Source organism: Myxocyprinus asiaticus, chromosome 6, assembly GCF_019703515.2.
Source record: "Myxocyprinus asiaticus isolate MX2 ecotype Aquarium Trade chromosome 6, UBuf_Myxa_2, whole genome shotgun sequence".
Lineage (NCBI taxonomy): Eukaryota > Metazoa > Chordata > Actinopteri > Cypriniformes > Catostomidae > Myxocyprinus > Myxocyprinus asiaticus.
In genome coordinates, this window is record NC_059349.1 from 56,107,440 (window position 1) to 56,121,946 (window position 14,507).

A 14,507-nucleotide genomic window follows, 5' to 3' on the forward strand; every position below is an offset into this window, starting at 1 on the left:
TTCTATATTGTGTGTATTGTATACTGTACAGTGTATATTATTATTTGTATATTGTTGTGTGTAATTATTTGTATATTAGATATGTAAATTGTGTTGTGTTAATTTGATGTTATTGTAAATTGGTTTATGTCTCATCACTGTCACGACTGCTATGTTGATCGGAACTGCACCCAAGAATTTCACACACTATTGCACTTGTGTATATGGTTGTGTGACAATAAAAGTGATTTGATTTTGATTTTGAAACACACACACACAAACACATAAACACAAACAGACACACAAACAAACACACACAAACACACACACACACACTCACACACACACAAAAACACACAAGCACACACAAACACACACAGACAAACAAACACACACACAAACAAACACACATACACACACACACACACACACACAAACAAACACACATACACACACACACACACACACACACACACACAGACAGACAGACAGACACACACACACACACACACACACACACACACACACACACATGCACACACAAACATCACTCAGCAACATGTGACATGTATATTCGCTTTTGTTCCAGCATTAAGGATCATTATCTGTTTTAATAATTCATTGCGGTAAAACAGCTTCAACTTCTGCTTAGTTTCCATGACGATATCTCATCACTAAGGGACGTTACATTGTTACCATACCAACATCAGAGGAACTTACACAATGCATCGCAGGAGGTGTGCAGCACAGAGATGAGGATGAGAAGCACGAATCGAACCCAACCACCACTGACGCGAGCAGCCATGACCTCTCGACCTCAACGTCCAGACACACTGAGGAGAGACACAGAGAGATATTGAACAGAAATATCTACAACATGAGTGAACATAAGACATGAAGAATCATCTGTGAACACAACATTTCATGATATAGTAACACTCTACTGGATGGATGGATGGACGGATGGATGAAGACAGACAGACAGACAGACAGATAACACAAAATACAGTTTCATATAATTACACTAATACACTAACTGTAATTCATTGGCTCTGTATCAGCACACAATGACAATAAAGTTGAATCTAATGTAATCTATAGTGGATGTTTAATAGTATCCAGAGATGCAGTAAAAGCTGTGGTCATGTGTTCAGCTCTCAGACAGATGTTAGTAAAGTGCTTGAGGTTCTCGTGTACATCACTCCACTTCTACACATATATGGAGAGCTCATTAATTATTGAAAAACTTCACAGGTGTTGTGTGTTTCACATTTAATGCAGTTTGGACTGTCGTCTTTTTTTTTTCACCATTGGCAGAGATTCACCAATTCTGCAAACTGCAAAACTTCCACGGCCAGAAGTCAATATTTGCTCAGGAAAATCAATTCTTCTCATCCAGGGCTGAATGCAGCTGTGAAGCCACATCCGATATCAACCGGCTCCATGTAATGCGGATCTTCAGATTTTGTTCTATTTCACGTGAACAACTAGAGAAAAGCTGAAATATTGAGCTGCAAACGCTCCAGAGATTCAAAGATTGGCAGAATTCGGTATCTTGAGCACAGTTTGAGACATTGTTGAGATCTCATGTGAAACTGTAGAGGAGACATATGTGAGTCTTTTTCTCCATTTATAGAAACATCTGAGAAGCAGAAGACATCAGTAAAAGTCTCAATTTGCTCTCCATTCAAGTTCAAACAGTTGAGACATTAATGAGATACTCCAGTAGTTTGCAGTATGAGTAAACTGTATATAGTTTTCTCTACTAAAGCGTCTCTCTGCTGTTAAAGCTCTGACTGTCACATGTCGACGGTGCAGTGACTGTGTTGAGGTCATGACCCTGCTTATATCACAGCTTTACCTTAGTGATCTACCAGATGTTCAGTTGCTCCACAAAAAACAGTTAAACAGCAGCTAATGACCGGTGCGTTTATGAGCATTTGTTCACAACTCTACTGTTAGTTTAACAGTGGAAATGCACAATTAGTTCCAAACTGCCTCCAGCACAGACTGAATACTGCCGTATATGTGTCTGATAATCAGTGTTGAGCAGTAACTAAGTAGCAATCCTACTAACTTCATACATTTTTACAGTAGCGTGATAGCAGTTCAGCTATTTTCAAAAAAGTGTTGTTTTGCTAGTAACAAGCGATTTTTTCCAATGAATAGCACAACAAAACACTACATCACTGCTTTTAATGTCAACCTGATGTAATAATCAATCTTTCTCTTCTAAACCATTCTCTCTCGCTCATATCTGTAGCACTGAAAAGTCTGATTCAATCTAGTGAATCGGTCTGGCTTTGCTATAGGCTATGCATTATTTCATTACATTTAAACCGACTGATCTCAGTTCAGGAGACTCTAGTCTGTCATTAAAGGGTTAAACTTTCGACACATAGAGTCATGTAACAAAACAACATGGCGCTGATCACAGCGGAGTTTGTCTTTGGGAGAAACGCCAACAAAACTACATCTGATAAGAAACCTCATTAAGTTTTTACATTAAAACCTGTTTGAGTCAAAAGATTGAAGTCTCATGTTTCATCTGATATGCCATTTTAAACATTTCATAGATTTTTCATGAAATGGCACGCTATTAAACAAAATATTCCTACAAACACAGTAAACAATCACATTACTATTTATTTTAATGTATTCTACATAAATAATATTATTTAACAAATATGTGTAACCCAAGTAATGTACTTACTACAAGTAACTAAATTGGATGGATGACTAACATTCATGGCGTAGTCAGCACAGACGTGAGAACGAAGGTAAATCCTTCAGGTCTTCCCTCATCGAGCTGCTGAACCAAGGCAGTTTGAGTTGGTTGTTAGTCATCTCCATTTAAAGAATCAAAAGTCATGTGGTACCATGGAGGAGTTTAATAGAATCGATTCTAACTTAACTAGCATGGCTACTAACCGTACGTCAATCGATAGTATTTCTACAGCCAAGAGTGATTCAGAGATTGAAAAAGAGAGATTCAAGGTGGGTTCCTTGGATTCTTGCAACTCTTGACAAAATATATTAAAATCCAAAGAGTCAATAAAGAGACATCATAAAAAGATGATAGGGGATAAAAGATAGATGTGATGAATTTAAAGCTTTGCTTGAATTAAATCGTAAAGTAAGTGTTTTGTTAAAGAGTTGAAGGTTCTAGATGTATGGTGTATGAATGGTCAAAGCAAGTAGGGGATGATAGGAGTGGATTGGAAGCTCTGGAAGAGGTTTTTTTAAAGATAGTTTAAGATGGGAAAAGTTTGAAGGAAGCCCTTGGTGATGCTTTGTGAGAAAAGCAGTATAGAAAAATAACTACTATTATTATAATAATCACTATTCTCACTGAGGAATAACTTAAAGTTAATGTGAGATTTTCCAAAACAAAGGAACAAATGGAATTGAGGTTTTAAAAAATTCACTGTACTATAGATTGGAAATAGAATCAGAGTGAAGAGAACTGAAAATTCTCACCCTCCTCTCACTCTCATAGTCTCAGTATCAGTTTGCTTAGTTTCTGCTTGAAACACAAGAGCTGTGTAAGTGGAGACACAGATAAACTAAACACATGGGAAACTATCAACCATCTCTCACACCCAGAGAGAGAGAGAGAGAGAGAGAGAGAGAGGGAGATAGAGAGAAAGAGAGAGAAAGAAAGAGAGAGAGAGAGAGAGAGAGAGAGAGGGGAGAGAGAGAAAGAGAGAGAGGGAGAGAGAAAGAGAGAGATAGAGAGAGAGGGAGGGAGAGAAAGAGAAAGAGAGAGAGAGAGAGAGGGAGATAGAGAGAAAGAGAGAGAGAGAAAGAGAGAGAGAGAGAGAAAGAGAAAGAGAGAGAGAGAGGGAGAGAGAAAGAGAGAGAAAGAGAGAGAGAGAGTCTACATACATTTTTTAAACAGACTGATGTGGATTTTCTTTATTGACACTAGTGGAGAGTGTGTGATTTCATTTAGTTATCTTACAGAAGTTTCGATGACATCTGACAAACGGTTTGTTTCAAGAGATTTAGAGATTCTCTTGTAGCTGACTATCTACAATGTTTAAATGAATGGTTATGGTATGGTGTGGCGGAACGACCCGCCCCTCCCTCTCGTCATCGTCGCTCCGCCTCTTAGGGCCGTCATTCAGCCAGGCCCACGATGGGAGTTGGTAAGGATAAGACAAGAGGTGCATATTTAATAATCCTCGTTGGGGCAGCTGATGATGAGGCACACCTGAATTGGATGGAGCCTCATCAATGCTGCCATAAAAATGCAGAGAGTGCATCTTCTCGGGAGCCGGCTTCTATCTACTTGTGTGCACACGCTAGCGTCCTCAGAACGGGGAGGGTCTGGCCAAGTTAGGTGCGCGCCAGACCTGCACCCCTGGTGCAAATTGCATGCGATGCCGGGGGATTGGAGTACACGTAGCGGTCGATGGGCATGGATGCCGGGCCGCCTTCCCCTCACACTCGCCAAGGCTCCAGGGAATACAGACCGCCAGCGGAACCACCGCCCCTCGCACCACGGACCAAGGAGTATAGCGCGTGCAGCCGCTGGACACCGCCCATGTCCTGGATCCTCCTCTGGACACTCCCCATCCTACACGATGCCCCCTTTCACCGTGAGGATGCCAGATTCCCCTTAATTTTGGACACTTTCCCCCTTGAACACTTTATTCCCCTTTTTGGACATTTTATGTTTATTATTATTTCTTTGTTATTAACAATTTTTATTGATTCCATTCACAAAATAAATAAACATAACAGAAAATACAGAATCAAATTATATACATTAAGTATTATTATTTCTAATAAATGCCTCTCCGAGGCTTGAAACCACACCCACTGTGTCTGTCTCTTGCTCACCCCGTCAGAAAGGTTATGGTCTTTTCCGGACAGTCATGATGGTGCACAGATAGAGATAGTACAGGCTCTAAGGGTTAAGGTAAACTTAGACTTAGATAATATGTCACACTGAAATTCTACTTTGATTTTCCCCACTCTCTATGTTTTGTGGACAATGGGACTGGTTATGTATAGACTTTGAAGCCTTAGTTCTAGTGTTCTATCACCTAAGACATTAGTTTAGCAGGCTGAATTGGTTTATAAATTCTGTGAGTTGGCAGATGGCAAAACAGCTTACATCTACAGACTCTGTTATGCCTTTGGTGTTGTGTATGATCTCAGAGTAGATTGACAGAAAAGGAGTTCTCTCACAACAGCAGGTATTCTCATAAGAATCGTGGAGAAGTGGAGGACTGTTGAGGGTCCTACAGCTCCAACATCAAGTTGTGATGTGAAGCCTCACATCAACCCACAGACCTGGAAAACAGCTAGATCTCATCCTTTCTCATAACTGTATCTCTAATAATCCTCATGGTACTCCTCTACATATCTCTGACCATTTCTTCATCCAGTTCTCTGTCACTATCCCTTCTTCCTTTCCTCTCACTCCACATAAGGTCTCCTTCCGCCGCAACCTTCGCACTCTCTCACCCACTCGCTTCCCTTCAATGGTCTCTGCATCTCTTCCTTTCAATAACCACTTCTCATATTGTCAATGAAGCCACAAATGCTCTTTGCTTAATATTAACTTCTTGCCTAAATAGTGTCTGTCCTCTTACCTCCAGGCCAGCACATGCTGCACCCTTTAGCCCCTGGCTGTCAGAGACACTTCGTGAACACCACACCGAGCTCAGGGATGCAGAGAGAAAGTACCGCAAGTCAAAAGACCCTGCTGATCTGAGCAAGTATCAATCACTTCTCTTCTCTTTCTCCTCTAATGTTTCTGCTGCTAAGGTTGACTATTACCAGAATAAGATCAGTAACACTTCAGATTCCCGCAAACTGTTTTCAACTTTCTCTTCCTCCCCCACCTCCTCCCACTACTTTTCTGATTGCTGATGACTGCCATGTTTTTTACTGACAAAGTAGCGAACATCAGTAGCCAGTTCTCTGCATCACACACCCAAAACAGCTCATTCCCCACATCCCATCCTCTGTTTTCCTCTTTCACTCCTCTCTCCGACACTGAGATCTCCAAAGTGCTTCTTTTTTAACCGTCCTATCACCTGTCCCCTTGACTCTATCCCCTCCCATCTTCTTCAAGCTGCCCATCAATCAATCGTGCCCACACTCACACATAATCAACACATCTCTTACAACTGGAAACTTTCCCAACACATTCAAGCAGGCTTGATTAACCCCAGTGCTCAAAATACCAACACATATCCTCACAGTAGTCGATAACTACAGACCGGTCTCTCTCCTACCCTTCTCGTCTAAAACTCTTGAGAGGGTTGTATTCAACCAGTTGTCTGCTTTTCTTACACATAACAGCCTACTTGACAGACATTAGGCACTCAAAGGAGACAACACTTTTGTCAGTAGCTGAAACCCTGCGACTGGTAAGAGATAACTCCAAATCATCTTATCATTCTCCTTGACTTGTCTGCTGGCTTTGACACGGTGAACCACCAGATTCTCCTGTCCACTCTCTCTGACCTGGGTGTCACAGGAACTGCGCATAAATGGTTTGATTCATACCGCATAGGCAGATCCTTCAAGGACACCTGGAGAGGAGACGTGTCCAAGTCACACCAGCTAACCATTGGTGCGGTCAATAAACTAGTGGCACCTGGTGGTCCCATCGCAAAGAGGTACAAAGTCCAATAGTTTATTTGCAAAGCCTGAATCATTAAAGTTCTCAAAAGAATCCTTAGAGAAATGTGCTGAATCGTTTTAAGCCAGTCATTCCTTACATTGGGATCCTTTAGAAGGCTATGCAGTGATGCAGAGTTTCCACAACCAGGAACACAACAATTTCTTCGTTGGTTAAAAGGAAACTACAATAGCAATACATATGTTTATGTTTTACAATTACATATGTTGTGGAGTCACTGCCATTCCTACGTCACTATGTGGCCGATTTGAAAACGAGTCGTTTTTGCAGGGTGGAAACAATTAATGCTCTTTTCAGACTGAAGAGGAAGTACTATAAAAAACATACTTTAAATTTCAGAACTGAAAACAATGACCTCATATACTGTATGCCAAAATATCAAGGGAAATTTAATTCCTCATGACATGACCCCTTTAGTAGTCTCAACCTAATTGTTCAATCATTCATTCATTCATGTTAATTTTTTTGTTTTTGAGCCAGAAAAATACAGCTCTGATTAAACCATGAATTAGTATTTTCACATAGTTACATATTTAAAAAGATGTAGCTTCAGTACAGTTACCTACTTTTTTTAGGAGCTCGTAGTGAGTAGTTTTTAAAAGAGTAGCTTCACTGTAGTTCAAATGATGAGTAGTTTGACAAACTACTGTTTGAAAGTAAATTCAGCAGCACTGCTGGTAATGTCATCTGCCTTCGTGCCCATGCGGGAGATTTCACTGGTGCTGTTGGTAAACGTATGCAAATGTGCAACTAAAATGCAGATTGTATCCGCACTGTCAGGTCATCAAAGGTAAACTGCGAAAGGAATGCGCAGATTTTCTAAAATGAGTTTATTTCCTTCACTCGAGGAAACACTCAGACGACTGAGGAAGAGTGTTTGTTCACTTTACTGTCAGTCCTCGTCAAGCTTCAATCAGAGCACCTTCACAGGCCGCTGACGCGTTCACGTCGCATGGAAATCACAGTTTGAGCACTCTTTGAGAGATGACACGTCCAAAAATAGAGGGAATTTAAGGTGTATCATTATCACACAGATACTCACCACACTGTTTCTCTGCTCTTTATTTCTAGTTGTGTTTCAGCTTCATGTCCTGGTTTTCATAATCCTCAGTGGTCTGATCCAGTTTTCCTGCAATCAGACACAAAACAAGATTTACATAAACAAATATTACATAAGATACAAGAAAGACTTTCTCATAAAGCAATAAGTCATGAGAGACTGTGTGTTACAGTAATTTTGTCATGAGTGAGACCTGTACTTAGACATGAAGCAAATAAAACACACCAATGTTCAATAAACAGTTACATTAATGTGGTGCGGTGTGCAATTCCTGCACCAATAGTACAGCGAGCTACACACCATCAACAGTGAAACCACTTGCAGCTACACAGCGCAATACTGCTAACCAGCGATGGGACAATTTACAGGGTTTGCACAATTTAGCTTTTAGAAATGTAAGAACTGGAATACCTGGAAAATATGTTATATGCAATTTTTTGACATATTAATTGATTGAATGCATAATTATTAAATGTTTAAAAAGCTCAAATGTGATTATAATAAAGTTGCATGTTATAGAGGAGTTTTGTCATATTGTTCAGGACAGATTCTGTTCAGTTTTATTGCTTGTCTTGGACCAGATCAGCCTGACTCAAGCCAACTATTTTAGTAAGTTTATTTGTTTGTGATCTTTTCTTATAGTGAAATGTATTTGAGAATCTCTTATTATTTGAACTTTGAGCATTTACATTGTGTATTAGAGAACTTTATTCTGATGAGAAATTATAATTCTGCTAAATAATTCTGCTAAACATTTTTCTAAAAAATAAATAATTTTCTGTCATACATTTGTTTACATTTAAGTGTTATATCAAACTGAGATTGAAGTTAATATCGTACATCCAACCCTATCGTCCCACCCCTACCACTCACGTGTACTGTGTGAAATGGTCTAAAGATGCTGAAAGTGTCTTTTAAATATTTGCTGCCGTGCGGCCGACTGCTTTCTGTCAGTGTGTCTGTGTGATGTAAAGATTAAAAGAATCAATTGAGTGTTCAGATTCTTTTTTTCTCTCTATCTGAAGATGCTTCTCATCTTTTGGTGCATCGAGACGTTTCCTGTCTAACTGTTGCCTTGTCAACCGTCTCTCTCTCTGTCTTCATCTCTGCTAGGCATGTCTGTGGACAGCTTAGACCGGAGACCGCTGGAAATACCGTTTCTATGGCAACCATCCAAACCCTCCAGTACTCTTGATCCCTGTCCAGCTGTCATGTGACTGTGAGTGCCGGCGGTTTGAGGTGAAGAGACGCGCTTGTAATAATGTCAGCAGAGTCATCAAATTATGATATGTGATAGGTCAAAATCCAAATAACATGCATAAAACTAGGTGAATCTCACGAAATCCGCCAAGAACACGTTCAGCTCATATTTCACACCAAATCAAAATAAAAAGAAGTTTATTTCCTTCTAATCATTTATTTCCTAAGAAATCATATTTTTTTTAAAGAAAATTAACCCTATTTTTTGTTCAGTTCAGTTCAGCTGTGACATTTGTTTTTTCATGACAATTATGCACATTTCTCATAACTGTAATGTGAAAAAATAATATATTTATTTGAGCTGTAATGTATTTATAAATCATGGTGGCCTTTACTATAACATTTGTAAGAATCATTGAGAAAAATTATAATTACAAACAAACTCAAAAGTAAAACCAGATGCATTTCAACAATAGTCAATCATAACATTGTATTTTTGTTTGTTTTTTGTGGGTACAACGGGGCTTAAGGCACACCTTAAGGAAAATTAGCTTTTTTCTGGTCACAAAGTGTATCAAGATCGAAAAAATGTATTTCTTTTTATTGAATATGGAGCAACATAATTTGTATGAAAATAATTAATAACAGAAGGTTGTTTTGATCGGGGGGGGGGGGGGGTTATAGTGATATTATTCTTAATATTATTAACTCCTCGACTATCCTTAGGACATGTCCCAAGAAACTTTAAAATGGCAGTTATCAAACAGCTTATTAAGAAGCTACAGCTTGATCCTGGAGAACTGTCTAATTATAGACCGATTTCAAATCTCCTGTTTATGTTGAAAACACTAGAAATGTAGTGTCCTCACAACTATGTTCATTTCTACAGAAAAATAGTATAGATGAACAATTTCAGTCAGGATTTAGGTCACATCACAGTACAGAGACTGCACTTATCAGAGTTATAAATGACTTGCTCTTATCATCTGATCGCGGCTGCATTTCTCTTCTAGTGCTTTTAGATCTTAGTGCTGCCTTCGACATAATAGATCATGACATTCTCTTGAATAGGCTGGAGAATTATGTTGGCATTAGTGGACTTGCATTAGCATGGTTTAGGTCCTATTTATCAGACCGCTACCACTATGAAAGTGTAAATGAGGAATTGTCAAATCAAACAAAAGTTAAGTATGGAGTGCCACAGGGATCAGTTTTAGGGCCTCTGCTTTTCTCCTTATATATGCTTCTCCTGGGAGATATTACCAGGAATCATGGAATAAGTTTTTTAACATTTTATTTCTTCTAAACCCAATGAAAATTCACAATTCTCCAAATTAGCAGAGTGTATCAATGAAATCAAAGATTGGATGGCCAGAAATGTCCTTCTACTTAATTCTGACAAAATAGAGGTATTAATTATTGGACCAAAAACCTCTAAAAATAAGCCGCGAAAATATAATTTGACTCTCGATGGATGTACTGTTACATCATCACCAATCATCGTCATCATCAATCGAAAAACTAATTCATGCATTCATGGCCTCAAGACTAGATTATTGTAATGCATTACTGAGAGGATGTCCAGCAAGATCAATAAATAAACTTCAATTAGTTCAAAATGCAGCAGCCAGAGTGCTGACTAGAACTAAGAAATATGATCATATTGGCCCAATTTTATCATCGTTACATTGGCTACCTGTTAAATTTCGTATTAATTTTAAAATTCTGTTAACTACATACAAAGCTTTGAATGGTCTAGCTCCACAGTGCTTAAGTGACCTTCTGACCTGCTATATTACATCACGTTCATTACGATCACAAAACTCTGGCCTGTTAATAGTTCCTAGAATATCAAAATCCATAAAAGGAGGTAGATCCTTTTCATATTTGGCTCCTAAACTATGGAATAGTCTCCCTAACACTGTTCGGGATGCAGACACACTCACTCAGTTTAAGTCTAGACTAAAGACTCATCTATTTAACCAGACATACACCTAATTTATCCTTCATCTCACTATGAGGCTGCTTTAGTTAGGTCTGCCGGAACCAGAAACATCTATCATGATCTATAACTCTGCAATAAATTGAATGGCATCTACACTTTTGTTTCCCTGTCTCAACCTCGGGACTCCTATCCTGAGGTCACCAGAACCGGCCAGATCCAGCTCCGTTCCTGCTTGTAGTCAGACTCCACTGCTACGTGTCTCAGTCTATTATGATGGACTTCAGAGGATGAACTGATGCCAACTCCAACCATAAGACATGGGATACTTCATATGCCACTGCCTGAACCTTGGACTTAGGATGGACCCCACCGAACCTCACCGAAATGACCTGCCGGTTTAACTGTCATGCACCTCATTTATCTCTGCCTGCATCACCTTTGTTCATTGATAGACTACACTCTTATAATGGAATATATAGACTATCAATTAACTGCCAACAAAAGCCTTCATCAGCCAACTAACAAAGGACAATGCATCAATGTGAACTTCTGCAGTTAATCCAGGATGAACTTCAAAGACATTAGTCATTAATCTTACAGTTCATACAAAATCTTTGTTTAAACACTGACCCTTAACACTTACTTAGTTTACTAATTTTAAACCATGACTTGCACTATAAATAAGTAATATTGTCATTATATTCATGATGTTAGTCAGAGGGGAACTGGCCCCCACAGTGAGTCTGGTTTCTCTCAAGGTTATTTTTCTCCATTAATCAACATCTTATGGAGTTTTGTGTTCCTTACCACAGTCACCTTCAGCTTGCTCTCTGGAGTTATAAATACAATTATTATTTAATTATTTATTTTTACAATATTTACAATTTCACAATGATGACTCTAAGACTTTATAGATATTACAGTTTCATTTTCTGTTAATGCATGAATTTCTGTAAAGCTGCTTTAAAACTATGCGTGTTGTGAAAGGCACTATACAAATAAAAATAACCTGACTTGTAGATATCGGGGCAATATTTATAAGGCAACATTTGTCAACTAATGCACATAATATTGAGACAGAAATATGCTTAAATTAATATAATGCTTACTCAAAATAACTACTTCTGAAAAGGGTGCACGAGTTCCTGCTCATTTCAATCACATTTGGCATTTCAGAACATGTCAAGTATTCTATAACAACTGAATCTTCATTGTGATTGGATCAGTCAATGTGAGCTCACTTTAAACATTCTTCATAATAAATCTATTCCCCCACTTCAGATAAACAATGTGTTTTATAGGGACCTTGAGCCCCTTTGACCCCAAATATTATCCTTTCACTTATTGGAATAGAGCTGGGCAAAAAAAAAATTTGTTAATTAATAATTTTTTTACGTTTGGTCGATTATATATGAATTCTCAAAAGCCATGGATCGTTCTTTTCACTCTATGCACAACCCTCCACTACAATGAGAGGAAATCACTCGCATTTGCAACCAAATTTTGAGCTATGTGGCCAAAATTGTATATATTTGACAACTGGGTTGTAAATGTTGAGATTTCACTCAGCAGTGATTATGATGTATAGTGGAGAATTCAGCCGCGAGATCTTTTCACTGCGTGTTAAGAATAAAAGTTGTTCCATGTGTCCAAAGACGAGATCCACACAATCCATTTGTCATTAAATAATGTCTCTTTTAATACTCTTTCTGTTCTTTGAAGTCCGTTGTTGATTAAAAACAATAAAATGAAACATTTAATCGTAATCAGACATAGCACAGATGACATAAAGCCATTCGAGTCTCTCTCGTTAACATGTTCTCATTTACAGACGCTCTTTACAGAAATGCCGGATTCCCTTAAAGAGACAGTACCGGTTTTCAGCACATTTTCAACAAAACTACAAATTATGCAATTAAACAATAAAAATTTAACAAAAAATTATATATGCAATATATTTCATATTTATTGATTAAATACTTTGTTCATTTTTAAAAAGCTAAAATGTGACCAAAATGATGGAAAACTAATAAAATATAAATAGTAAAATGAACATTTTCACAATGTACCTAGTTAGAAGGTCCCCTGATTAATTAACAGCATTAGCTGGGAGAGAATTTATTTCATTTATAAGGAAAAGGGACATTATAACGGAAATGTACCCATATGAATCGATATAGAATCGAATCGAAATCGGAATTGAAAACCGAATCGAAATCGAATCGAATCTAGAGCTTGAGTATCAGAATCGAATCAGGAAATCTGTATCGATACCCAGCCCCTATATAGGACAGTTATTAGAAAAACTTTTGATATAATCACCTTGAACAAAACTGAAAATGATAAATACGTATTTTTCCTTAAAATAAATGTGATAGTTTCAGGGATTTTCATTAGCTACATAAATTTGTAACATTTTAAAAAATATTAAATATTAGCTCAAACTTTAGACATTACACACGATGATCTCATGGAATATAATATCAGGAATATTTTACAGTGACAAACAGGTGTTTAGGAAAATATTGTGGTGGTTTTTGTTGCTGTTTAGTGTTTTGGGAGAAAATCAAATCAAATGAGCCTTTTACCCCGTTGTACCCAACATGATTTTTTTGTGATGACGACATAATCAACGTTCTGAGAAAATGTAAACATTGTAAAGCGCGTTTCATGACAAGACTTCTGATGTGGAGTTCAAGATAATCAAGTTAGTTGTTTTCATCAAGGAAACACAATGAATCTACATTGAAATTTCATTGAAAGTTTAAAGGAATAGTTGGTAACACTTTATAATAAAGTTGTATTGGTTAACATTAGCTAACATGAACTAATAATGAACAACACTTTTACAGCATTCATTAATCTTGATTAAAGTATATGTTTTTATATGCCAACATAATGCAATTAATGCAATAAGAACATCAACAAATGTAAACACATCTAACCTTATTTTAAAAAGTTACCGGATAGTTCACCTAAAAATGGACGTATGGGTTTGGAACAAAAGAGAGCGAGTAAATGATGACAGAATTTTCCTTTTACTTTAAGCAGTAATAAGGTCCCATTGAATCACTGTCACCACCACAACGCCCTATTTAAAAACAATGTAAAGTTAATAACTTTTTTAATTAAATCCCTACATCTATTGGTAATAATTTGTTAAAGTGTCAAGTTTTAACTCCAACTGGAATGTTAAAGCAGTCCTGCACACTGACAGCAGTGCAAATACATCTATTACAGAATATACAGTACAGCAAAGTTTCTACGGTTTAGCACATTTCTACTATAGTATAATATTTATAACTATATAACCGGCTCTGAAAACATCCTGGCCCAAAGCTAGGCTAGTAACGAGCTAATGCTAGCATGAAAGAGGATTGTTTACACTGTAGAGTTCAGTATGTCTGTAAAGCCTCATAATGGTGAGGTTTGCACTTGTTTCCTGTGGGTTAAAGGTTAAGCTCCTGCGGTCGTGGCCGTCTTACACACCATGAACGAGCGGCCAGCTGTCGAGGGTCACAACATCTGCAGTGACAGACTGGAGGTCAAGCGACAGGCAAATGACACGCTTACGGCGAATGTGCTGCAAGCTGCTTAGTGAGGGTGGCGACGGCAGATTGTAAGGCTGAAAGTTAAATGAAGCTCGCGCCAGTGCAGAT

General features: G+C 38.0%; 1 protein-coding gene across 1 annotated transcript in view; it reads right to left on the minus strand.

Moving 5' to 3' along the window:
• Positions 1 to 14,507, minus strand: part of LOC127443057 (receptor-type tyrosine-protein phosphatase S-like) — a 201,302-nt gene that overhangs the window by 157,598 nt on the left and 29,197 nt on the right. Inside the window, exons 2-3 of the mRNA XM_051701542.1 lie at positions 7,686 to 7,772; positions 700 to 812 (exon numbers count right to left, since the gene is read on the minus strand). Coding sequence (XP_051557502.1) covers positions 700 to 784 — 85 coding nt within the window. The 5' untranslated portion in view covers positions 785 to 812; positions 7,686 to 7,772. The remainder of the gene's footprint in view (positions 1 to 699; positions 813 to 7,685; positions 7,773 to 14,507) is intronic.